Source organism: Phallusia mammillata, chromosome 7 (genome assembly GCF_965637545.1).
Source record: "Phallusia mammillata chromosome 7, kaPhaMamm4.hap1.1, whole genome shotgun sequence".
Lineage (NCBI taxonomy): Eukaryota > Metazoa > Chordata > Ascidiacea > Phlebobranchia > Ascidiidae > Phallusia > Phallusia mammillata.
This window is the reverse complement of record NC_137258.1, coordinates 1,733,440-1,761,117: the sequence shown is the minus strand read 5'-3', so window position 1 is coordinate 1,761,117 and position 27,678 is coordinate 1,733,440. Positions and strand designations below refer to the sequence as shown.

At 39.3% G+C, this 27,678-nt stretch overlaps 1 protein-coding gene across 2 annotated transcripts; it reads right to left on the bottom strand.

Annotated features, from left to right (window-relative positions):
• Window positions 1–3,675: 3,675 nt before the first annotated feature.
• LOC145237960 (uncharacterized) lies at window positions 3,676–26,788 on the bottom strand. Of its 2 annotated transcripts, none has more exons than XM_080100964.1 (43): window positions 26,707–26,788; window positions 26,393–26,568; window positions 26,022–26,139; window positions 25,494–25,913; window positions 24,900–25,034; window positions 24,711–24,839; window positions 24,431–24,598; window positions 24,080–24,242; window positions 23,567–23,846; window positions 22,928–23,055; window positions 22,658–22,720; window positions 22,522–22,563; window positions 22,280–22,325; window positions 22,029–22,127; window positions 21,585–21,706; window positions 21,025–21,104; window positions 20,369–20,642; window positions 19,619–19,930; window positions 19,166–19,391; window positions 18,210–18,294; window positions 17,565–17,672; window positions 17,293–17,377; window positions 16,666–16,782; window positions 16,032–16,154; window positions 15,499–15,642; window positions 14,869–15,096; window positions 14,250–14,432; window positions 13,536–13,873; window positions 13,326–13,473; window positions 12,676–12,805; window positions 12,439–12,487; window positions 11,809–11,931; window positions 11,341–11,485; window positions 10,667–10,870; window positions 10,498–10,540; window positions 10,214–10,280; window positions 8,901–9,199; window positions 7,910–8,036; window positions 7,183–7,396; window positions 6,906–7,124; window positions 6,330–6,454; window positions 5,031–5,196; window positions 3,676–4,321 (listed from the first exon to the last, which is right to left on the bottom strand). In XM_080100964.1, the coding sequence occupies exons 1-43, from the start codon at window positions 26,740–26,742 to the stop codon at window positions 4,158–4,160; spliced, it is 6,651 nt and encodes a 2,216-aa protein (XP_079957090.1). In that variant the 5' UTR covers window positions 26,743–26,788; the 3' UTR covers window positions 3,676–4,157. The 2 variants fall into 2 exon arrangements, with proteins under 2 accessions (XP_079957090.1, XP_079957091.1); XM_080100965.1 differs by having other exon boundaries at window positions 22,522–22,551.
• Between the last annotated feature and the right edge of the window lie 890 nt (window positions 26,789–27,678).

Genomic DNA, 27,678 nt, shown 5'->3' with positions numbered 1-27,678 from the left:
GTCATCATACCAAAATTCCTAATAATTTCCCAGGTTGCTTGGGTTATCTTCCTTGCTGCAAATAACGAACTTGCTGTCATCACTTAAAATGTCATTCATTTTGTTGACATATGCCGTGCGATCTAGAACAACCACGGCATTACATTTATCAGGTTTCGTAATGATGATGTCTTGGTTGGTCGCTAGATTCCGAACACTGTTAAGCTCTTGATGAAAGAAAACCAATATCCTGGAGCAGTTCATGCAAGTTTTCGTTGTATAACTGTTGGCACGATTGTTGTTCCTGCTTGTGTGTAGATAACTCCGGTTCAACCGTCGTTTTCTAAATTCACTAACAGCCATGGAATGTTGGAGGTTGCTGTTGTACAGTTTGAACCGTAGGAATTTTGGTATGATGTTGTATAGAAGACATTTCCGCAGAAATTGGGTTGCTGCATCATGGCGCACTGTTTTCTGCTGAAGATTAGAAATCTTTCGTAGCTTCTTCTTCATTACAATACCGTAATGGTTAATTGCCTGTGTACTTTGGAACACTATATACGGATCTGTTCATAAGTTTAATGGTGAAAATAAAGGCCCAAATAGACTTAAAAAGCGACATGCTTTATTGTTCAAACGTTTCGGCAAATGCTCATGCCATCATCAGTGATATGAAGGCCACATCAGTTACACCCGTTTATATACACTTTAGTCGCGCACCTTTTTATTATTCCCTTATGCGACTAAAGTGTATATAAACGGGTGTAACTGATGTGGCCTTCATATCACTGATGATGGCATGAGCATTTGCCGAAACGTTTGAACAATAAACCATGTCGCTTTTTACGTCTTTTTGGGCCGTTATTTTCACCATTAAACTTATGTTATGAGTCATTTCCTAAAATCTGTGTTTAAGTTGGGGCCAAAATTTCTCATAAAATTCAATAGGTAAACCGTCTTCCCCAGGGGAGTAATTTAAATGCATTGAGTTTATTGATTTTTTTATTTCATTAATGATCAAAAAAGGGTTTTGGGTTGGGAGTTCGTTAGTGTCCATTTTTACATTAGAAAGAAAATGAGTTTGTGCTTGGGATGAGATTATACTTTTGGTTTGCTATGAGTTGGAGTAAAACTATAAATCTCTTCAATTACTTTAAAAAATATTTTATCAGGTTTTTCTTCATCACTTGTTTGTTTTATACGGGCTCTGATTTAGGCACCTTGCATTTCCTTTTCTTGTTTTTTATTTATTTTCTTCTTGAAATCAATGAACCTGATATTAGCGTCTAAGTCATTGGGACTCATTTGCGCTCTCAGTTTCTTCAGTTCATTCTGATTTTGCTTGGTAGTTTTTTTATCACTACTTTTCTTTTGAATAGAGAAAGCGATAGATGCTTTTTTAATTTTACATTTTAAGATTTCCCACCAAATAATAGGGTTGTCAATGAGGTCCTTTTCATTTTCGAAATTTGAAATAAGATTGTCAATTATATCTAAATAATTTGGGTCATTTAAATGGTTTAGATTTAATTTCCAGGTATTTTCCCCCACTGCTTACTTAAGTTTAATTTAAAGGCAGCAGATGGCTCATAACAATGGTCAGAAAATATAATTTGGTTGTGTTTAACTTTTATTAGTTTACTTAGAAGGTCCGTGTTACAATAAATTCGATCAATTCTGGTGGAAGTTGTATTTGTAATGCGGGTAAAGAATTTTTTATTGGGGTGAAGAAATCGGAAACAGTCAGTTAATTTGAATTCTTTTGTTATTTTTTTCTATTTTTTGGTGTCAGTGCTGATGCGGGGATTTGGGTTAATAGAATCAAATTTTGCATCAAGGAAATTGAAATCGCCAGCGATAATTTGGTAACTATTTGGGTTTTTACTAAGGATGTGCTTTATTTTTTGAATTGATTCTATTCGTTTATTTACATTAATTGTTTTGGTTCCAGATTGGAGGTAGAGACTAACTATAGTTATCTGTTTGTCATTAAACATAAACTTTAATTTTTGTATGTGGTTTTCATCTATAATTTCATGATCGAAATGTATATTTTGCCCAAAACTATTTTTAATTAAGATAATGGTACCATCAGATTTACGTTTAGATTGGTTTGGATTTAAAAAAAGTAAAAGTACATTAACTTGTTTTTTTGTATCCAAGACTGAAACGTGTCGAGCAAATGCATGGAAACAAAAGCACGGCCAGCGACGTGGCATAAGGTGGTAACGCAGCGACGAGATGTCGCAATTGCGCAGGCGAGCGCTCCTGCATGCCCAACGCAATGCCTTCACCACAACTAGACATCGTTTGCGGCGTCATCGGTCAAGACGACTTAGCGCGGATGCACAAGGACACCCAACGCGAAATCCTCGATGTCTGAGCTTCGATTGAGCGCTGAACGTCGGTAACCGCCTGCTAGCGCGATGCTCTGTGTTTGTGGGTTCAGCACTGATCAGGATTCCTTCGTTGAATCAAGTTAAACGGAGTAAAGTTTGTAGGAGTCCAACTTTGCGAAATGTATACGATCAGTCTATATTATACGATCAGGACCTGTCCGGTCCTATATGATTGGTTGCGTTATTGACCAATCAAAGGCCTTAGGGACTGAAGATACTTAAAAGCATGCGCCAGTCGATGACGCGGCATGTTGTTTTGATGCCAAACAAAATTAGTTGGCAATGTTTGCGCTTTTATATTTTTTAGACTTTCTGCTTGTGGTGTTTGAATAATGCAATACTAGCTCGGGGTATAATGACGCAAATGCACTGCCAGGTCGGCGTTCGGCGTATACACTTTCTTCGCACGTTATACTTTTACTTATATTTCCTGCTGGTTTGTTTATTTGTCATCATAACTCATAAGTCAGTGGTGGCCAAACTACGGCCCGCGGGCCGCATCCGGCCCCCAGTCCTGTTTCATCCGGCCCGCCAAACACCTTGCCTGGTTTTTTCCAAGCACCATGTTTACCACTGTGAACAAGCAGTGCAATAGCGCTGGCTGCTACTAGCAGTAGCTTGTGGCAAGCGTTGTTATTTTTAGAATAAATGCCTTGCAGCGTTATTTTTAGAACAGTCTGCCAACCATGACGTTAGTAGCTAACATATATTTTAATAAAGATGGCAACCAGTTACGACAAATTTTACGTAAATCTCATTTAATCCGGCCCTCCAGTGGCCGGACAGTTGCAGATTTGGCCCTCTGGTAAAAAAGTTTGGCCACCCCTGTCATAAGTCATGCGTTCATGCTGTTGTTTTTAGCTGGAATGGAAAAGAGACGATAAAACCTTAGCTTTGTGGTCCCCAACCTTCTTCGACCAATTCCACACTTCTTTTTATTTGTTCCCAATAGACCACATAGTCGATGTTGAACCATTTTTTCAACTTCACTGGTCATACTCCTAGAGCTTGTGTCTATTTACAAACCACATGAAAAAAATTAAAGTAAATTTATCCCCGGCTGGAAACTACTGCGATAACTGAACCATCGTTCCACAGATTGCTACGAAAAGATGCTCGTGATAACTGATAAGTTTGGGTGTCGGGGTGATATTTCGCTAGCAGACAAATCAACCAGCTTGTTATCTCACACGAGCTTTTTGCCTTCATTTCTGATTTGTATTATTCCGTTTGTTGGCTTTTATAGCTCCCGACTTGGACTTGAAAACACCGCGTCAACTTTTGTTCATCCTAAGCATTTGAAAACATCGAAGTGAGTTTTATTTAAGTTTAATTCACAATCGGGGCAGTGATGGTAGGACAGAATGCAAAGAAAACTGAAGATTGGAAGTTGCAAAATACAGCAAGAGACGAAAATGTTCGAACTTGAAGCGAAATATGGATCATAAAATGGCTTAAAAGCCTTCAGTGGTCGAGAAAGATTATGTGTTTGTTGAACCGATGATCATCGTGTTAATGCTATTCCATCATTTTATGGCGACAATGTCCAAAAGATAGTCGACTTCCGTATAGAAAACCTTGTATGCGTTAATGCACAGTTTAAATGTATTGGGTAAATGTTTTATCGGGACCTTTACGTTCATCGCTTGATACCAAGGGCGCGTTTTGACGAAAATAACCAAAAGAAAATCAGCGAAAATAAAATAAATCGGCCAGCACAAGCGACTAAACATTTGACAGATTAAAACCCGGCTTTCGGTGAAAATTTGGTACCATTGCTTAAACGTTGGACGCCAGAAGTTTGTGTACTGCCTCCAGACTATTGTGTATCAACCCGATGTCACTCTGAAGTTCCCCAAGTTGCCGGTTATCAACAGATGGTGCTGTTTGGTCAGTTGAAGATGTTGGGGAGGCAACGCAACGTTCAAACGCTGTTTCAACAGCTGCAACAAAGCAAATGAGGTTTAATGTAGTTTCAATCCATCTATTTAGTTGGCTTTGAAATTGATGACCAGTCAATGTGTCATTGCAACCCCAAAAAAGGACAATCGGAAAATTAATTTTTCATGCGAAACGAAACAAACGTTTTTGAACAAATCTTTGCATTTTGAGGAGCCGAGACATATCATATGCCATATTTTTTGCAAAAAGCAATCTGTTTCAGCAATTCCTTGTTCGTAGAAAATACAAAAAATACAGTGCATTTCATGACAGCTCGGGTATAGGTTTACTTTTACTTGCAGCAGGGATTTGACTTGTAATTGTTGAAAATAGGACAAAACTCAAGCCAAAAACAATGACGAGTCTTAGAAATAAGGACGGTATGGCAACCCTGATTATAAAGTAGTCTGAAACAATAACACCATGTGTAGTACAACTAATATTAGCATGTTTACAGTTGCACCGTCATCCAGTCTCAACTAGTGACGCAACCGGGTTTGCTGGAAAAGATCGGACTTGAACCGAATATTCGGCAAAAATATGTTTCAGCCGCGCCTAAAAAATCAGTTTGATCTGTTTCAATAAAAAAAAAGTTTATACGGTGACAGCACAACCTGACACTATCAGAAAAAAAATATTATTATTATGTATTGTTTTATCTATCTAATATTAACTGGCAGTGATGACGAAGTTATGAACGTAATTTATTACTTGAAACATAATCTGTGAGTTTGACGAGTCTCTCAGCCAGTGAGTCCTCCAGATGATTGATGAGGGAGAGGAGGTTGGCGCGGGATTTCACAACTTCTTCCACTCTCTCATCCGCCTCTTGCTCTTTCTTCGACATCTCACTCAGCGCAACCACCGCCCGCTCGATCTTAAGCGGATCAGCGCAAAGTTAAACTTACTTTTAAGCAATAAGATAAATACTAGAGATGGGTTGAGCTGAGCCGAACCCGAGTACTCGGTACCGAGCATCGCTGTTTTTGATGCGCGGCCGAGCAATTGCACAAACTGACCCGAGGATTAAATTGCCATATATATGCCCTGCTAACATACGAAACTAGTGTTCGAAAGGTCATCAATCAATCAATTGAGGTGCCCTATCAGAGTCTGACGTCGGCGACAATCAAGTGCATGATTGTATACAAGCCAAAAGGGGCATTTTACGGCGGTGGGAGCCCCAGTTCCCTTGTCCCGGAGGTTTTGTCTGGGCTAGATCCGCTCAGATCTCCTACCGAGGTAGGTGGCTTGAAATCAGAGTTCTCCTTCTCCTATCCCTAGTGCTGGCTAGGCTAGGAGTCACTCCATTGGAGACCAGAACTGCCAGTACGGACATATACGGAGCCACCGGGTCCTTGCTGGGGTGAGGTACTGCCTTTAAGTGGAAAGACCGGATGCAGTTTAACGTCATACCCAGGACGATAGGCCGGAAGGTCATGCAAAAACAAAAATGGCATTTTTTTAAAAGCATGAAATGGTGGAAAAGCGCGTATTTCTGGGGGTTGTCCACTTTAAAACACCGCTGTTGACGAAGGGGCCCTGAAAAGCTACAAAACTACAAAGAAATTAGGAATGTTCAATGTTTGTGACGTCACAATGCACCGAGTATTAACGTGAGATGCTCGGTGTTCGACCAAACAGAACATTTACAGATTTAGAGCGCGAATCCCGGAAAGATTCCTGTCGTGAGTTCGAATCCCACTACAGGGTAGATTATTTTTGGTATGTGCCTTGCCAAATGAGAATGCTTAGGAGACCGACTTGATTCGGTATAACGCCTTCAATTGGCCTGGCCTACTATGCGTTTAAAGTTTAAACAAAATATTTATGCAGAGATATTTACACTTTTGGTCGAATATGTCGTTTTGTCGATGTTTCAAACCTTCGTAAAAATTTGGCTGAAACTGAACTTTTTTAGTATTTGAAATTAAGGCATGTCCAACTTCGTCAATTTAAGTCATTTAACATTGCATGGCGAGCAGAAATTTTCGCTGGAAAACAACAAACCTCTATCGGTTTCCAAATATCGGAATTCTGTTTTTCTTCAGATTTTGCACTGATATTTTTCTTGCCTGTTTCTTCAACATTGCGCTCTACATCTGGGCTTTCTTTATTTCCAGAAGAATTTTCGCCTTGGAAAGAAATATCATTGGATTATTTCACAACCACAAAACACAAAAAGTTAATTGTCTTAAGATCTGAACATTTTTTCCCGGTACTACCTTTGTTAAGTTTTCTTTTTCCTAACATGCAATGAAATATGATGCCACACATACTCAAGGTAAATAATATCTCCCTTGCCGTTTTCTTGAAATATGGAAACAGGTTCCCCAAGAAACATAACCAGTCATAATACTTGCTTCCACCGATGTTCGGCGATAATACAAATTTCGCCTATTTACATCGTCAGGTTCTTATTCCAATACATTTGAATTCTGTTTCTTTGGGAACCTGTAGTTACACTTGAAAAAACAGTGATGGTCGACAAGTATGCTGCCTGCCAGATGGTCAGATACCGCTCAATCAATTGATTCCAACCATTTTCTTCAAATTTAAAACTTTCAAACCTACTACTACGCTTACTTTCATCAACTTCCATTGAATCTTTGACGCCGTTGCTCTCTGCCTCCCCCTCGCGGATGTCACGTGCCGGTGACGTACTACTGGTGACAGATCGGACGATTTGCATTAGCACAGATTTGACGGTTCGAAACATGGAAACGCCCACACCTGTACCGCTAGTGGCACCGTCATTTGTTTCATCAGATGCTTGCTCACAGACTTTCACTGCTTCTGAAATATCTGCGTTAAAATACCGCCTTTAATAAGGAAAGTTCCTATTAAAGAAATTTGTACGTACTATCGTTTTCTTTCTCGGCAGAATCGCTCGGGATGGCGTCAGCATTGTTAGTGACGTCACTCTTGCGTTTCTCCGCAGTTGTGTCGTCGCTGGTTTGTTTCCAAAGTCGGAGCAGCGGATGGTTTTTCTCCGGATCGGCAATATCGATTTTGAGTCGTACACCGTGAAGCGACTCCTGCAACTTGGTAACTTCATTCATCAGTCGGTTTGTTACCTGGTAAACACTTAGTTAGTTAGCTCTGCTATTTTGCTACAATGTGCAAACATGAAATTGGCCAAGACTACAATTGCCCGGTTGGTGATTGTTTCGTGTTAATAATATTCACCCAACCAAGTAGCAAGTTAGGTATTTTTCATCTGAGAATGACACAAGTTGCTGTCGAAACGTCATGTTTTATACAAATATACTGGCTTGTTTGTTTCTTGTCAGGTAGTAAGTGGTTCCTAAACTTTTTAGGCATGCGACACAATAACAATTATTTTTTCCGTGGCACACTTTGCAGGCCAACACAAAATTTGGTAACGAGAAAGTTGATCTGCAACTTTATTGTGGTAAATGAGAGACTTTTTTCGACAAGTTTTAAAACACCAGAGAATGTTTAAACTTTAGAAAAGGGAATACTTCGCAGCACAATTGGAAATCTCTCAAAAGCGCACTAGAGCGCTGAGACGAAAAAAAAATGCTGCATTGTTGAAAACAAACCACTGATGTGGCTTGGATTCTCACCAGAATAATTTGATGAAACATCTTGTCCTTATTCGACCCAGCAGCCTCTAGTTCACCTTCCAAGTTAACTAGCGAGGGCAGTTTTCCTTTCGTGAGAAAATCGTTGTTGTATAAATATTGTTGCGATCTGAAATAGAACATAAATATATATTATCACAAAATGTCCGCCAAAAACAAACATACAATATTTAAAAAAAAAACTTTGATCCAAGCAGCACAATATACATATATATATCCAGTAAAAACTTCACAGAGCTTTTCTGGCAAATGTATTTTTATAACAACGTTTCGACGACATATACAGGTCGCCTTCATCAGGACAAAATTTGTAAAAAGAAAGTTGATTTGCAACTTTTATTGTGGTGAATGAGAGTCTTTTTGGGGACAAAAAATGAGCTTTTAAATGTTGTCATTAAGTTCTCAAACACCAGAGAATGCTTGTACTTTGAAATATAATCCGAGGCACACAGTTGAAGAATGAATGTGATTGATATTATGCCTGGCAGCAACGGGCCTATATAACCAGCAAAAACGTTTGAACAATAAATAATTTGACAAATAGTAAAATGTTACGTCACAAACTCAGTTGGTTAACCCAGTGGTTCTCAACGTTTCGTGGACCGTGGCCCCCTAAAAGTAACTTTTTGGCCTCGTGACCCCCTTTAAGTAACCCTGAAGGACCTGTGGTCCCCTTAAAAATGTAAATTGGCAATTTCATGTTGGAATTCGGTACTAATTTCGGCTTTAAACCGGTCGAATAGAGTAACCAAGAATCCGCAATCGTGATAAACCTCAATATAGACAAATAGTGTGAAATAGATGATTAAATTAGGAAATAAAGTTAAAAAGAAAATGGCTTTTAGTGGGTGTTTCTGATGAATCTACACCCGTGGCCTCCCTTGGGGTGGCATGGGCCCTGGTTGAGAACCACTGGGTTAACCCATACTGGAACCCATAAAGATGCCATCCCCTGTTTGTCACCCACACCCACCTTCTAACTCCCGGTGGGTTTTTGCACGTCGAGCAAACGTAACCCTGTGGCAACTTGACCCCTGACTGAGTGGAATCGGTTCCAGGTGGCGGGGAGATCCCCTCACATACGGCGTGTTGCCACGTGAGACAAGATTCACACTGAATCATGAAACCTTCCTCTTCCTCATCACCACACACACACTGGATGATGTCTTCATTCACAACCTCCACTGATCCCTTCACATCCGTGTCTGTTTCCTCCGATACTTCATTGTCCTCCGAATGACTCCAACCTCCCGATTCAGCATCACCAGTTTCCTATGTTACATTATTGCAGTTATTCTCAAACTGTATGCCACTGCACACTAGTACATCCCGAGAGATTTCCAAGTATGCCGCGAAAGTTTTCCTATTTTTTGAAGCTCATTCTCTGGTGATTTAGGAGTAAACGGGCATGTAAGGCAACGTATTAAAGCTCTTTTTTCTCGTTTGACATAAAAAGCAATCTTATCCACCACAACAAATTAGCTCTTTCTAACGACTTTGTTATGTTGGCATGTAAAGTGTGCCATGGAAAGAAAGTTTTTTTTGTTAATGCGCCACATGCTTAAACAGTTTGAGAACCATTAGATTATTGCGACTAATAAAAACCAATCCATTTAATCGCATGTCACTATTTTTTGTGTACACTACAATATATGATGAGACTTGAGTTTTCTTGACAAGTGATTGAATTGGAACGTAATATTCCATTGTGGGCCTACGAAATATGCAATTACCCGGCTTTCTGTAAAAAGCCATTTCCATTGATGAAAAAGTAAAACAGGTATAAATGTAACGAATTAAGTTTAAAGAGCTCTTCTGGCAAATGTAATTTTATTCCGACGTTTCGACGTCCTATACAGGTCGTCTTCATCAGGGTAAATAACACTGAATGCGACTAGTACAGTTTCGTTGCGTTGCGTTGTGACGTGCTTGCGTTCCATTCTTTTTTCCTTGTTTATCGTGCACTGTACTAGTCGCATTCAGTGTTATTTACCCTGATGAAGACGACCTGTACAGGACGTCGAAACGTCGGAATAAAATTACATTTGCCAGAAGAGCTCTTTAAACTTGATAGTATGCCTGGCAGCAATAGCTTATATATGTAACGAATTAGTGGCACTAGTTAAACAGGTAAATGTATTTTGGCTGCAATTGCTTGATTGATATGTTGTAATGCATTCTGTCACAGATTTAGATAATGGCAGCTCCAAACAAATCCAATAAAACGATACGAATTTGGCTTTATTTATCCTTCTCTTCAGACGCCTTTCTCTCACAAATACCCACCTTTGTTTGTTCACCCGATGATTGAGCAACACTGGACGGAATGTTGTCGCTGCGTTTTCGTTTCAATCTACACAACAAGCATAGTTTTAATGCAAACATTTCAGCTGAAGCCATTCACCGTAAGTGTTATTATGCAAATAAAACTGCCTTTGAAAGCGGCTTGTTTGTAAAAACACTTGCAGCGTTTGTAAAAACACTTGCAATGTTACATACAAGGTAGCAGGTAGTTAAATGATAAATCCAACACATCGTGACAAGCATTCTGGCTGGTCCCAATTACTTACTTGGATTGTGGCGATATTTTCTCGACTGCATGAATATCCACACCTGCCACATACAAGTTAAAGTTTAGTTTTTGACAACTGTGATACAAAAATACAGCAGTATGTTTATATTTGCTGATTTTTAATGTTTTTTTTATATTTTCTGTAAAAATGAACAGAAAGAAATTACTTGTGTTGGCACTTTGGTTTGGTGACGTCATCGACCGATCATCAGTGCTCGAATCCACTTGTAATGACGTCATCTTCATTCGGTCGATGGGGGGTTTCCCACCACGTGACCTCGATCCACGGTCGCCGTCGGATGAGAGGGCGGTATCGGGACGCGGAGACATCGTCGAGTAATAGTCGGCCGACACGCGCCGTTTTATCGCCTCTGAAAAACAGACCTGTTACTGATATGTCGGGGTTTTTGGGGTCAATAACATTCCCGTTAGCCACGGGGTTCTTAACAGGGGTTAGTTTGAACCCCCAAGGCAAAGGGTCGCCACTGTTGAAATTTCGAAGAGTTTTTAGCGTAGCAGTAACAAGCAATTCATAAAGTGGCTTACAAGAGGCTCAAATCGAAATTTGCTGTAATTTAAATACAGTAAACCGGATTCGGTTAATTCGGGCAAAACTCGAGGTACAAATGATTTGTAATGTGGTAAGACCTTAACTAATCGACATCAGTTAATCCGGATCTTCGCATAATCCGGACAAATACTTCCGCATTAACCGAGGTCTACTGTATAACAAGTTATTTATTTTGAATCGACACCAAGGAATAGACACTTTGTTTGTGTGTTTGCGACACGAGCGTAAAAAATCCACATTTTGCTAATTTTGAAATCTTGGCGAACTCACGTGGTTCGTCTTTCGAAGCTTTCCTCTTCGTTGGCGCCGGAGCATCCTGATCTCTTAGTTTGTAGCGCTGCAAGTGGTAGTGACGATGATGTTGTTGGAGGACCGATTCCTTGCGGAATACTTTGTTGCAACCGGGCACCCTACACTGTACAGAGTAACAACATGAATTGAATCAAATCTTTTCGAGTTTTTAAAGACAATTCGTCAACCGTTTTAGATAAGATTTCATTTGAATAAAATTCTGCCGATGCCTATTACTTAGGTACAATATAGAAATGGCATGACATGACAATAAAATGACATTTTCAACATTTTGACGCCGTTTTTATAATTCATAGTTCATTGTTTTCGATGTAAATTAGACAGGCAGACACATTTGATCTTTACAAGGAAACGCAGTTGAATTTCTTGTACAGTTTCGTCACACAGGATAAAAACCAAAAACAGAAAGCTGGGTCGTAGACTTACTCGGAACTTGTTCAATTCCGACTCAACGACAAATTCTTTGTGGAAAGGCGACTTGGGAATATGACCATGCGCCAATCCAAGCTGAGTTTTGCCTGTCGCCTGCTGCTGTGCGCTGTCACTCGACTGAAACCACACAACGTTGAATTCAGACACGTATTTTTGTAAAACAACCTTTTTTGGATAATTTAACAAAATGGCGACGAAAGATGTGACAACATCTTATCAATGACGTTATAATACCTAGATCGCGAGTTCTTTATGAAATGGCTTAAGTCAACGGTTCCTACCGGGAAGGAATTCCTCCCAAGAATTTTGAAACTTGAGGGGAGGAATTTACTTTATTTTTTACATGTGGTTTGCAAATAGACACTTTACCTCTAGAAATATAACCTGGAAAGTTGACAGAAGTCAATTTTAAATCACCTTTATGTGGTTTAGAATCTACTATGTAGTTTATTAGGGAGGAATAAAAATAGTTTGAATTTTTAAGTGAGGAATTCGTGGAAAAAGTTTGGGAACAAAGTCATGTACTAAAAAAGTGGTAAAAACGATGATTGAAATGCATTAAGCGCATGAAGCGTTTTAATTTAATTAACAAGAATATTTTTAAGGCCGGCAACAACCACTAACCTCAGAAAAAGACGAGCGATCACTTACAGTCCTTTTACCTTCCTCAGCTCTGCAAGAAAACAAACAAATTTTGGTAAAACTTGAAAGTGTAGATACACACGGGTGGCTGACTCGATGACCGATATGGCCCTTCGCCATCCACCAGTTGCTTGCCAAATATATTTCATGTGCATGCAATAACCGTACACGCAACTGAAAAATAAGTATGATGATGATACACAAACATGTCAAACTTACTGGTCTGTCGAAGTCGTTTTCTTTCTCGGACGAGCCAGAGGTTGCGGAAAAGCGTTTGGATTCCAGATTTGCAGGAACGAAGCCTTAACTTTCCGTTTCATCCCGTCGTAGTACTGTACCTCGTATTTACCTGCGTTATAAAAACTTGCTACCACACACTGGTTGGAATAACTTTGATTAATCAAAATATGCCAGGCTATTTCCCGGAAAGACTCCTATCGTGGGTTCGAATCCCACCGCAGGCTACGCCTTGCCATATTGTAAATGCTTGGCTTGGTTAACGCCTTAAATAGGCCTGGCGTACTATGATTTCTATATGAGTGTGCCGTGATCGCTGGTCTGCACGAACGCTTCAGGACTGATCCCAGTTAAGGATTTATATATCTTAACTAACTTAGAAAAATGCTGGTTTGTGAGACGTCATCCACTGCCAACTGACAGAAGTTGTTCAACAAACACTTGACTCTACTTGTGTTGAACATATATACTGTTTAAAACTGAAGAAGTGGTAAACAGCTACAAACGTTTTTTTACAGCAAGAATCAGAAATGCCAAAGTCTTAATTCCTATAGGAGGTTGTAAATGTCGCATTTTTAAGTTTTTATTACGTCTGTGTTCACAATTTAACCTTTAGCGTTCACATTACCTACCGTCGTTATATTTCCGCAATATAGTAGCAGGATAAGAACGGCAATCAGTCCATCGAGACAACACTGTGTCTCCTATCTTGAAACCGTAAACATCGGGAGTTGTTGATTTCTCTGCTTCTTTTTCTCCATCTGAAGTTACAGGCTTGTCCTAAACAACAGTTTTATCACGTGGATTACAGTGGTTGGATGAGAAAGTCATTCGCGTCTTACATCAGTCAGCTGTTCCATCGCTTTCCCCTTTTCCGACCTTTCCGCTTTTACCCTCTGTTCCGCCTGCGCAGTTTTAGCCTCCAGCTTTTCCGCGGCGAAGGAAATCGCGCAACTTTCCGGAACCTTCAACTTAGCGATCACAATCGTCGGGGTTTTCCCCTTTATCGCCTGTTCCTTGCTCACTTCCGGTGAGACCGGTTTGCTCGCTTCCTCCCCAACGACGTCACTAGCAACCGGAAGTGATGTAGCCTGTTGTTGCGTCACCGGTTTCCATGGTGACAGCCACGTGTACTTTACGATCTTCTTACGTTCGTCGTAGTATTTGACCAAGTAGTGATCTGCGGATAAAACGAAAGATTTAAAAACGCGAACAAACTTTGCAGCTAGAGCTACTAACACAGGAACTCACAGCACACACGGTTTGCTAAATACCGATGGAGGGCGTAAAGAGCGCAGCTATTTGAAAAAACAAACAGTGAAACTGGGATACGGTTAGGGACTAAGTCTTTAGGTTAATTTAATTGTTATTATTATTATGAAGCCTCACGTTAACCCTAATAGCCCTAGTCGTCAGCATTTTTCATTCAAACTGCATTTAAAATATTTGAGTGCGCCACCTACCGGAATTTAGCAAACCTGCGTGCAGTGAGTTCCTGTGTTAGTAAGTTTTACCCACATGGAACACGGTATGTAGCGAGATAATCACTAACTTACCGGTGTCAGTTTGTCTGATAACGGTGGCAGGGTACATACGTCGATCTGTCCACCTGCACAAAACCGTCTCGCCTTTCTTGTAGGTGATCCTCTCATCAGTTGGAGTGAAGGCAGATTGTGTACTGGTTGTTGTGATGACCGGTGATTTGTTGGATGACGCAGATGTAGACGAACGCTTCGTTCCTGCGAAAAGTGTCGTAGTAATTAAAAGCAATGAAGCAATTGTTCGCGTACAATTGTGATCTTTTAGTCTTGTCTATGACGTAACAAACTGTTGTTAGACCAATGTCATGTATTATCCTCCAAAATAGCTGAAACTTGCATCTTGTTGTGGGAAATGGAAACAACACATTTTCTTTCAGCTAATCAGTGCAATCATATTTATGCCATGCTAACATACGAAACTGGTGTTTGAAAGGATATCCAAGGACAAAAGTGACTTTAAACTGAATTAGATGGTGGAAAACGCGTACTTCTGAGGCCTGTACAGCTTAATGGCAACGTAAAGGGCCTTGAAAAGCTACAAAACAAGCGTGAAATTGGGAACGTTTGTGAAATCACGATGCAACGAGCGTACCAGGCCGAAATTTATGTTGCGATGGAAAATATCAAAATTTACCACTGGTTGTGCGTTGTCGTTTCGCTGGTTTTTCTTTCGGTTTGATATTTCGATATTTGCTTTCCCTCTGGAGCTTGGCAGGTTTCATTTGCTCCGGGGATTTTTTATGTTTCGTAGAGTCAGGTTTGGGGACAGGGGGAAGCACCGGCATGGCCCCCGTCCATGGGCGGAGAAAATCGTCCTTAACCGTTTTCACGAGACCATCGAAGTAGCGAATCTTGTACCTGTCTGAAAACACAAAATCGGTTGAAAGATTTCTACAACACCACAGTCAAAGTAGAATCTAAACGTAAAAAAGGCTGACAGCATTTTAAACAAAAATTCGGATTAAAAGGGGTTTTAAAACACTTGTAGCTATTTTTCCAAATCTTTATGCCATAGATTTAAATATGTACACGAAATTTTCGTTTTTATTATTGAAGATTTGTTTTGTTTTTCATCTTGACAAAGTTGCCTGGTTTTAGAAAAAAAATGACAAACAGTTAAGTAAATAGCCTAAACATAATAGAGTACTCAGCTTGAAGGCGTGTATTCTGCATCACTATTCAAACAACGGTATTCAATTCCAACTAGGTTTGGACCATACCTTCCCAGCACCCCAATATTTCGACCCACATTTTTCTAGATTACCTTCATCGATTCGCTTCAGTATTGTGGCAAGGTAGAGTCGACAGTCGGACCACTTGGCAAGAACCGTTTCACCCTTTTTGTACGATCCCTTCTTTAGTGGAATGCTTGAAGCGTGAGGAGCTATCCCACTGTCTTTGTTAGTTTCTGTTAAAATAATTTCACTTGAAACCCTGGACATGATAACAGAAATGCCAGCAGGCAAAGTGCTCATGCCCTGTTAATTAATTATTTTAAACGACATAAACTTTACATTTTAACATATTAAATACATCATAAGAGCTTTGAACAAAAGCGTTTTTTTTCCGAAATTGTTTCATTTTAGCAATGCACCAACCATTGAAAGTAATAATGTAGTTAATTAAATGTGAAATCAGTTTGTGGGATTGTGGGTGTACCCGCTTTTTGTGCTTCTCTATCATGTGTGAAATAAAATTGTATGAACGGTTTTTGCCCAATCGTGGAAGCAGGGTTTAGACACAAAGCAAAAAAAATCGGCAGATGAATAAAAATACCCAGAGGACAATTTGTACAACCTTTCTTTGCAGGAATTTCAGTCGGCACGGGCGCAGGTGAAATATTAGTGACATTGGAAACATTTACACCGTCAGATTTCTCTTCATTGACAGCTGGGACTGCATCCATTTGCCCAACGTCGTCTGGAGAAAAACAAGAAATAATGATTAGGCCATCTGAAAGAAAAACTTTTCTCATGATTTAAACCAGTGGTTCTCAACATTTATTGCACCGTGGCCCTCTAAAAGTAGCTTTCGGGTTTCGTAGCCCTTATAAGTGACCTAGTAGGCCCTGTGCCCAGTGGTGGGATTCAATTATTTTGTCAGCCGGTTCTATCACAAAAGTCATATTTTTTAGCCGGTTCTGTTACAAAAAGTCCAGTAATGCTGACCGGTTCGCTGATTTCATAAAATTTCGTGAAACGGTTCTATAGAACCGGTGCGAACCGGCTGAATCCCACCACTGCCTGTGCCCCTTAACCAACAATGTATGTGCAACAAATAGTGTGGGGTATGGTCGATTATATTAGGAAATTAAATCATTTGCAACACACTTAATTCTTAGCATTATAAATTTTATGGTTGAGAATAACTGATTTAAACAAAGTAGAGTCATATTTTTGAAATTCACAATCCTTCACAGAACCACAACGACCTTTAGTGGCGGGAACTACTTCCTTCTCAACAACCTTTTCAGTCTCAACTTCGCCTTTTTGCGCTTCCGCGTCAACGTACGCAACCGGTTTGGAGCGTTTGCGCTTGTTACGCTTATCTGTAGAAGAGAATACAAAGTTAATCAACGTCGTAATTGGCTCGCTATTCTATTTTGTTTTAAACCCTATGTTCACTCTAAGCTGGGCGCTTGTGCAAGTGGATGCTGTTCGTACATGAAAATATTTGCTGCATGATGTGTGTGACCACACAGCGCGCTTATATAAAGTTGCTCCCAGCAGTCGTGAGTGTAGGTAAATTGTATGTACGCCAAGACACATAAAAACGCATGCTTTGCATAAACTTATGTGTGAATACAGCATGCGCATCTAATGTTGCTCACAGTGGTCCTCAGTGTACTCCGGTAACTTATATGTCTATGGTCAGGTACATAAAAACCCATGCTCCGCATAAACTGGTGTGTGACCACAGCGTGTGCATCTAATGTTGCACATAGTGGTCCTCAGTGTACTCAGGGAGCTTGTGTGTATTCCCAAACACACAGAAAAATATACGCTTCGAATAAACGTGTGACCACATCAGCATGCATAGTAACACTATAAAGACCAACCTTTAGAAGCCTTCGATTCTCTTCTTGACTCAACAATCTTCGATTCCAGCACAGGAGTGTAAAGCTTCGTCAGTTCAAAGCACATCTGCAAACAAAAAGATCAAGTTTCAATAGCAAAGCCTCAATGTCGCTACGTTGTTCAACTTGAAAATGGTGTGGAAGAGGCTATCGGTATAGAACCAAAACAGTAAGACTGAAAACACACGGAAAGTATGACAACGGTTTATGTAGTAAACAAAATGCAGGCATTCGATTTTTTCACATTTGTTTACCTTGACAGTCGATGACGTTGCCACCTGACGAAATTGTGCGTCAAAAAATTTGGCGAAATCTTCTGTTGTTCGTTCCTTCGACGAATTCAGTTTCATGAACGAGCTGACCTGGAAACATAGTAATCACAGAGTCAATGTAAAATAGATGCACCCGGGTATTTGGTTGAAAGTTACCATTTAAACCACTAACTCTCAAACTGTGTGCCGTGAGAGATGTGTAAGTTAACCGCGAAACATTCGCTACTTTAATGTGCGAAAATTCTCATGATAACGGTATGCATGACAAAGTTATTCATAATTTGGTTATTGGTAATAAAAACTGCCTTACCCACCCCAATATATAGTTGCAAAATAGCATGTTTTACAGCGTTTGTTTTGTTGACCTACAAAGTGTGCTGCGTAAAGAAAATTGAAATTCAAATACGCAGCATACTTGAAAAGTTTAAAAACCACTGATCTAAACATCGCTATGCATATATATATAAGCTATTGCTGCCAGGCATATTTTCAGGTTTATAGAGCTCTTCTGGCAAATGCATTTTTATTCCGATGTTGCGACGTCCTATACAGGTTGCCTTCATCAGGGTAAATAACACTAAATACGGCATACATGGTGAAGCTTAGCAAGATATGTAAATATATTACCAATGATTTCTTCCACTGCTGCCTCAATCGGCCGAACAGTTTCTGATCCGGGTGTTGCAGAAAATGAGCGGCAGGAGGCAGAAATCTGTCAACAGGGAAAGTTGTTAATATTGCCAGGATTGTTTCCGTTAACTTAATCATTGCTTTCAGTGACTGTACCGCGAAAGTAGAAGGCCTATTTTTGCGAATATATCCGTATTCTTACAATGCAAATGTCATTTCATGGTTCGGGAAAATGCCGATGCTTGATTATTTGTTACCAAAAGCAGTCTCAGTCATCATAACGAAGTTGCGAGTTTTTTTCTTCAAATATTTTAAGGGGCACTGTACACGGACTTGAAAAGTAATTTAATCAAAAACATAACTGCCAAGTACTTGTATATAGAATACATCAGGGGTCCGCAACCCCTGGCACGCGTGCCAAGGTTGGCACGCGAGGTGGTTTTTCATGGCACGCCAACCGATTTGCGTGTTCATATAAAGTAACAATTTAACCTGTTACATTGCTTGTTTATAGTTTTTATCATGCAATTGTTTTAAAGTTCGGCCTTACATGCACAAAACACTTTGCTTTCTCTGTATTATTGACATCTGCTGGCACGAACCACTATTATATAGAAAAACGTTTGCACGCGAGGTCATTAACACAAGCAAATAAAAAGTAAATTGGCACGCGTCGTCTGAAAGTTTGCCGACCCCTGGAATACATCATGCAGACGTTTCAACAACTTTCTAGCTCGTTTGACAATCTGGACTGATGATGCCAACAGTGATTTTTGAAACGTCTACATGATGTATGTAATACACAAGTACTCTGGCATTAATGTTTTGATGAATTTTTTTAACTGTGCCGCGAATTTAAATGCAGTTTGTTCGTGCGTGTCACAACTTTAAACATTCGAAAGCAACGCTATAAGTAAAAACGGTTGGATCACGAAGCATTTTCACTAACAAACCTGAAAAGAACAATCTGATTTTCCTCGGCCAGCTGCAGCACATCGTAGTTAACCTCATCCAGTCGCCAGTCCACTAGCAGCGCTAGAGGTCTCCGCAGGGTGGCGTTGCGGAGGAAGTTATTCTTGAGCCAATGACAGAAGAGGTCGGAGGTCAAAGTACCGGAGTTGCAAATTGCCGCTACACTTCCCAGTTTTTCGTCGCTCTCCATTTCACCGCTGATGTTTTCTGCGATTTTTTAGGTAGTAGTTAAATGCATTAATAAAAATATATACATATATCGGTACTACTCAGGTTTTTCATAAACTTAACTTTTTTTCTTTAACTACATCACATTTTGTTTAGGAATTAAAATGTTTCTGTAAGCTTCATATATTTTTGGGGAATAAAAATATTGCTGTAAGCTTTCAAGCGTTCCATCAAAGCCCCATAAGGAGGCACTTTTCAAACGCTACCTGGAAAAACATGGAAAGTCGGCAAGACATCTCCGTTTGCCCCAAAACAGCTCAAGCTCGATATCTTGCTTTTCTGCGCGGCCATTTCCAACACAGTGCCTGCGTGTTTGAACTTAACATCATGCAGAAGCTTCGGGCTAGCGTCCCATAACAGTTCATCACAGTAGTAGATAGCATTGGGAAATATGTCGTACGACTTCAGCATGGCCAGCCAACGAACCAACCAATCCTCGAAGCCTTCCCGGTCGCAGCGGAAACGCGACAGCGGCCTCTTGCGGCCGGGAAAAATTTCCGGGTGCCGGTCGAGAAATTCTGCGTCGAATTTGAAATTTAATTTGAAACGGGGTTGATCAAAACCAAACCTTTGTTACGGTTTTATTTGATTGATTTAATACACATACTTGTAGTGTAGGAGTGCACAACTTAGATTACAGACTACTTAATCCCGCTACCCAAATACTTTACGAAAACACTGTGCGAAAAATGTTTTGACATCTTAAGGTTTTAGCTTATAATATGTTGTCCACCAATGCGTTTCGTCTTGTTGCATAATGACACGCCAAACGGCAATTTTCAGTTTTGGGACTGTCGCCTTTTTCAAAAATCGTTGCTACCTTGCGCCACCTTTTGGAAATTAGCAGACCTGACACGTGAGTTCTTGTGTTAGTAGCTCCACCAGTCACTCAATGGTATTTTTTCAGTGTAATTTATATCCCAGTATATTTAAACACAACAAAAACCTGCACTTACCGCTCAGCCAAGTGGTGGATGGATAATTTATAGGCGAGGTGTTGTTGAATACAACAGAATAGGAATGCTCGGCTAGAAAGACTTTGACCCGATGACGTATGTGTACGTCACTGATGCCCCATCCCAGGTCAGTGACATCATGTATCCAGTTGATGATGTCATCCTCCTCGTGGGCGGACATGAATTGAGGAGTGGAGGAACCGGAAATAATCCCGGGACGCTGGAGGATTCGTTCCCGAAGTTGGGCGACGTTTACTTCCATCTGCTCGGCGGCCTAACGGGCAGACAATGGGAGATGAGTGTTTGGAATACAGAATATTGTATTGCATTTAATGTCGCAGGTCTAACCCTTGGGAACGCTATACACGGATCGGTTCTTAAAATTAAAGACGAATATGACGGCCCCAATAGACGTAAAAACTAAAAAACGACATGCTTCATTATTAAAACCATTCGGCAAATGCTCATGCCATCAGTGATATGAGGGTCATATCAGCCGTTCATATTCCCTTAAGTCGCATATAAACGATCCATAAGAATGTGCGAAACAAGCGTCGCGTGAAAACGATAGATAAAAATGGGGTTTAACCGGAATTCAACATATTGGGCCTTTCAATGGTTTTTCTGTGTAAAAGTGTTTGTGCTGTGAAACTCACCTCAACCAAGTTTAAGCCGCTTTTCAGGACCCGCCCAACAGCGACATCTAGCTTCTCACTCTCGCTTAATTCAGTGGAACCTTGAGGGAAACAAGCAAAATTATTTTCACACAACTTCATGAACTTTGAGTAGTGCAGATAACGTGCAAACTTTAAGCGAAAGTCAACTGAAGTAAGTAGATTTTTCTGATATGAAATGCGCTAAATATACAAACACCAAACGTTTGTTACAACTGGCAAGCTTTTTGAATTGAATAATTCAAACATGCGATTGTTTGGACTGTATAAGCATGTTGCCAATAGAAATAGCATTTTTTTCGATTCTTCGGATTATGCAGATAAGCGGTATGCGAATAACCAAACAATTATGCAAACTAATATTAGGTCACAATTTGTGATTGATATTCCCGATGCAATTAAACAGAATATGCAATTAACCGGTATTCAACTAACTGATATGCAATTAACCAGTCTACATGTAATTTATCGCTGTGCAATTAAATGATATGCAATTAACTGGAGTGCAATTGTCAGAAATCTCCTATAGGTGGTGCACGTACGTTTATTTGGAGACATGGGAGTTGGTTTGTCGCTTTTCTGTTCATCTGAACTGGTTTTGTCGGTGGTGAAACTAGACAATGAAAGTTGTAACAAAGCTTCACCTGCTTCTTTCCTTTCCTTTCTGCACAACAACAACAACAACAACAGAGTAACGCTACGGCAACATATCTATCACATTCATCACCATAACCACTTATGATGTATCCACAAATTTTTAGCTCTTCCACAGTCTTTATTATAATATGCAAACGTTTCGATGTCCCATACAACACACACAAAGTTGTAATGAGGCAAAAAAGCGGTGGATCACTGTTTAAAGTGTCTTCAAAGCGTCGGCATATTACAAAAAAGACTGTTTGAAGAACAAAAAAATTGTTGATACATTGTGCCTGGCAGTAACAGTTTATTCACACATAGAGGTACATTGCAATAAACAGGCTTACCCAGAAGTTGGTGGGGATGCTGAGGGCACATTGCTCTCATCTTTTACAGCTGGAGATGCCTCAGACAACTTTTCAGGGTCGTCAGGTTTTTGGGCAGTCCTTGAACAATGGGAAATAGGATTTTTGTTAGAATGCACATCAGTTGCCCACAGGTTTCAATAAAGTGAAAAATGTTTACCGTTCAAGTAAAAACAAGGAATTTCACCAGTGTGAAAAAATGTTGAAAAAGTAGCTAATATTCAAACACTTACCTCTTTAGTTTCGTTTCTGGTGCCTGCTTACTATCAGCTAGTGTTTCTAGAAAAAAACAAAACTAAGTTGTACATAATGTAAGACTATTTAAAACAGTTTGAACAGAACCTCCCATCTATATGAATAATATAACATTGGTTTTCAAAGGAATAATCAACTGTTATAAACAATTAGTTCAATAAATATAACATGTGATTTAAATTGGACCATATCTCTAATTTGTTTCTTTATCAAAAATTACCTTTGGTTTGTAGAGATTTTTTTCTGTAGGCTGGTTTTGTTGCTTACATAAAAACAGTTTATTAAACGTAAATTATGTGTCGCAAGTAGAGAGACAATAATGCAAGAACAGCAAAATACAAACAGCACTTTATTACCTTGCTTTGTCTTTACTAAACCCTTTTTGATGGTGAGCTTTGGTATTTTACCCTCTCTGTCTTCTGCAAGATGCAAAATAACACAAAAAATTAAAACTAATAATTTATACATCACAAAAACATACATTTAAGGTTATGTGTATAAACCTTTTCTTTTTAGAAATACATTCCAGTACTGTTTTTGTGTATAAAAAAATTAAACTATTTTTTTACCCCAATAAAGGGCTTTATAAACCTTAAGACTGTATGCTATTACTAATAACAACTTACCATCTATTACAAGTGGGGCGTCTGAGCCATCACTGTCATATGTGAAAGTGACATCATTATTTTGTGGGGAAGGAACATCTACAAGGTCAGTTGCCATGAGTATTTTTCCTGATGAAGTTGCTGTAGTGCTAAAACACAAAAAGTTAAATATCATTTGCCATGACACTATCAGACAATTTAGACTCTAGCCCATAGGATAAAGTTGAAAAGATAAACACATGCAAGAACATAACGATTAATGTAGTAGTAATAACTATTAGGGATTGTCCAAAACTACAAATGTTCTAAGCATCTTATATGCTCGGTGTTTGGATGAGCATGCTCGGTGCATTCCCAATTCCATGCTTTCCAACGTCCCTTACATCGCCAGCGGTGTAAGGCTCTGGAAGTACACATTTTCCACCAACGGATTTAAAAAAACAGCTATTTTTGTTCTTGGATGACCTTTTGAACACTAGTTTCGTATGTTAGCAGGGCATAAATAAGCAAATTTAATGCCTGGGTCAGTTTGTGCAACTGCCCAGTCGAGTACCTTGCATCAAAAACAGCGATGCTCAGTACTCAGCACTTGTTCTGAATTGGTTCGGCCCATCCCTAATAACTATGTATATATTACTCACAATAAACACTTTTGCTTACCCTTTTTCTCCAACTGAAGACGTGACAGTGGAAGAAGATGTGGTTATTGTGGAGACAACTGTGACCTTGTCCAACAGAGTGTCCGTGATTTTATCCAGTCTGGCTTTCTTAGCTTGGAATTTCTCAGGTTGTTTTGGAGATCCATTGGTGGAGGTGCTCGGTGAGCCGCTCTCAGCTGCAGCAGAACTTCCTGTTGCATCTTCAGTACTTGCTTCTGTAAACTTGCGCTTCCGGGTTCGCTTTATAGGAGGTGCAGATGGGGTGGAAGAGTCGTCTGAGCCTGTGATGTATCGAAAGTTGCATTGTGCAATCCGGAGAGGTGATTTTGTAAATGCAAGTTAAAACCTAATAGTTTTCCCAAATGAGTTCCATATGAAGCAATTGCCTATTTAGTGGTGTTTAATCAACTACAAATTGTTACAATACTTACCAGCCACACATAAACAAAACTTGTTTTTATGGAAAATGTTTACACTCATTTTATATTGAGACAGTAGATAAAGTGTTATTTACTTCTGGCAGAAATTCTTTTTCCCCGATCGGTTGCAGAAGTCCGATATCGTCGGAAGCTTGGGACAGCAGCAGCAGCGGCGGCAGCAGGTTTGGGTTGTTCTTCAACTGGTTTTGACTCCAACGACATGAGGTAAGCTTTCTGGGCTGCTTTAAGCGAAGCCTCCTGATAAGAGTACAATAAGAGTACAATAATAAAAGTTCGAGCAAATGGTAAATGACAGGGTAGTGACAAATGGCATATGTACCTTACCTATCTTACATAAAATTTATCACATGTATTAGAGTTTATAGCATAAACCACCTCTAACAAACCAGACAATTCCATTTAATTAAACAAAAACTGAATCACACCTTCTCTTTTTCAGTTATTGGTTTAAGCATTCCAGGTCTCACAAGCTTTTTCAAACCATCATAGAACATGACAACATAAGATCCAGAACCCCGCAATGCCATCACCGTCCCTGGGTAGAAGTTGCCATCACTCCATTGTGACAACACATCGTCACCCACTTTGAATTTCTGACAAAAATAGACCAATATGATCACACATATACACATATATACTAAAACTCAGCAAGACAGTACACAAGATACATTAATAGTTCTGGGTCAAATTACAACCACAACTTACAATAGCCTCTTGTTTTTTATCAACTTGTGTCACTCCTCGAATAAGAGCACTCGTCATTGGGAATATTGTGTCGAATCTCTTACCCCAGCCGTTAAAATGTACAAGAACTTCCTTTTTGTCATTGTCAACCTGTTCAAAAATAACATTAGAATAAAAACGTAGATGATTTTTGGACAGTTTAATTATTACCTCTAAAATCTTGGCCCTATACCATTTTCCACAATCCATAGCTTCAATATTGGCCCCTTCCTCAAATTTTACTGGTCCAAGGGGAACTGCATCACTGGGTATTACTTGTCTGCCCTTGGAAGTAGCTGGGCTTTCCTACAACAAAGTTATAAATGTTTCAGAAGTAATACACCTTTACATACCTAAATACATGCTTAAAACAAAGTATCAGTTGAGATGAACATAAATTCATAACTGGGATCAGCCCTGAAGCGTCTATGCAGACCAGCGATCATGGCACACTCATAAGTAAATCACAGCATGCCAGGCCCATTGAAGGCACCATACCGAATCAGCCGGTCACCAAGCATTCACAACCATATGGCAAGAGGTAGGCTAGAAAAACCTAGCCTGCGGTAGGATTCGAACCCACGACAAGAGTCTTCCGGACTGGTGGTGAATGCTTGGTGACCGGCTGATTCAGTATGGCGCCTTCAATGGGCCTGGCATGCTGTGATAAAAACAAAGTATATGTGAAAAATATGTATTTGGGCCATTATTCAAATTTAGAACTTAACAACCACTCAGAAACCACAACAAACACTTGCAACTCACTGTGCTTGCCTTTTTGACTAATTTGGCCTTCTTTGAGTCTGTTTGTTTATTGTTGACTCCAGTTTCATCAGAAACTGGTTTGGAAGCTTGCTTTCCTGCTGCAAACAAAGCAGGAGATAGTTTCAAAGCTCCAACACTTCTTCTCTTCTCTTTGAGCTTTGCTGCCTCATTTCCAGGCCCTTTTGGTGAACCCAACCCGGCATGTACACCTTGAACTGGTTTGGCTGACCCAGTTGTCTTAGAACGTTTGTGCGCCTTAGAAGTTTTCTTGTCAAGGTTGAGAATTCCGCGCTTGATGTCTGCTTTATCATGTGTGCTTTGCACAAATTCAGATGCTTCATCTCTCAGTTCTGCTTTTTGTTGAAAAATGTTACTTGACGGCATTGTAACTGTAGTTGGCATTTCAGCAAGAGCAAGGTCCTACAAATCAACAACAGCTATTCGGTCAAGTTGTATGCAAAACAGCATAGTGCTGTATAGTATTGTACAAAAAGAAAGATAAGCCTAAAAATGATAGCAAATACATACTTGTAGAAAAGAAACAACGAGTTGATCAGACACTAGATCAAAATTTTTATTTGCACTCGCTTTGTACACAGCATAAGCATCTTGCACTGGCTGGTTTCGTTCAAAAAACTTCATCCGCCTTGAAAACAAATTCAAGGGTTGGTATCATTAAGTTTATGTGCCAACAAGCAGTTTCAAAATACAGGAAACAACGTATTCACAGTTTCCATAAGGACAAAAATTGAAATAGATTTCATAAACTAATGTAAGATTTTAGACAAAGCATAAAGTATTTGGACAAACCCAAATAAACAAAAATAGAAATTAAACACCCTGGAAGATATACAAACTGAAACACATTAAATAAATGTAGACCGAAGGGTTATTCTTACCAAATTGTACTTGGTTTGTTGTCTTTACATTTTGTAGGCCTAGGATACTTCTCCAAATGCTTTTGTAGAGCTTGAAACAGAACCTCATTTGGCACCCGCAATTTCTTTTTCCAACAAGAAATTAGAAACTTTCCTATTATTTCTTCTTCATTCACACTAAAGATCTTTCTAAAACCCTATAAAAAGGCAATGGTCAACATCTTTCATGTCATGAATTTGGCCACACAGTCCTTAAATTAAATTTGAAGAGTTTATATGTAAAACAAAACTTGCCACTAGTAGAGCATTTTCCCTGAAACTTTAGTTAAACTTACTGGTGTTTTTGGACTTGCAGTTGCCTTTTCTTCCATTTTGAACAATACAGTACCCTAAAAATCTATTTCAAGCTACTAACACCACTCTGAAATAAAAAAAAATAGCATGACAATAATTCTGCTTTCCTGCATAACAATGGAGTATGCAGTATGGAAACCAGACCAATTAAATTTATGAATGTTGCATATGTTAAATGTTATTTAACATGAAGTATCTATCCTTGGCATATAGTGGTTGCAGTTATATAAACAAAAAATAATGTTTTGCTGGTCTACAACCTAATGTCAATGGACTGCCACTTCAAGAACAGCATGGTAGAGAGCAGTTTCAAATTTTACAGTTCTTTCTTGCCAAAAAACTGCTTCCTAACTAACCTCTGTAAAACAGAAGTAGGAAACCCAACAACAGAAACACACTGACTAATATGCTTATAGACCTAAAATATGTCTAGCAAAAAATTGATATTTTTTATTCATTCCCAACCTTTTCAAGGTGGTGATGTTCTGTAGATAATCATACTTTAATTTCCACAAAAGCAATGAAGTTATGATCCCAAATAAAAATCAGTCACTACATACATAATCTTTGCATATGTATATAAAGACTATGGTACAACTACAGTTCAGGCAAAACACTCTGATGTCCCCACACTTTGAATTATGCAATAAAAGTACTGTATAAGTCTCTAAATGCCACTAGGGCATGAATGTGATTAAAAAATATAGATACACTAACCTTATAACTAGAACTGTAAATAATTGGTTATGTATAAGTGTCAACATGTCATTAAGGCCTGAATGTGATTAAAAGTACACATACACTAACTATCAGTTAGATTCACTCTGTTCAGTGTAACATATGACTTACCTCTGCTACACAAGATGGCATTTTTTATGTGCATATGTACTAGTATTTTATTTATATTTCGTAGATGAAAAACAAATGCATGCGTTTTGATTAATCTAAAAAAA

Excerpts from the sequence above, each read along its gene's own strand:
- LOC145237960 (XM_080100964.1), bottom strand. The coding sequence starts at position 26,742 with ATGGAAGAAAAGGCAACTGCAAGTCCAAAAACACCA. Across the intron at positions 26,140-26,392 it reads AACAAACCAAGTACAATTTG|GCGGATGAAGTTTTTTGAAC; the intron begins GTAAGAATAACC and ends TTTGTTTTCAAG. Across the intron at positions 17,378-17,564 it reads CAACGTCATCGACTGTCAAG|ATGTGCTTTGAACTGACGAA; the intron begins GTAAACAAATGT and ends TTTTGTTTGCAG.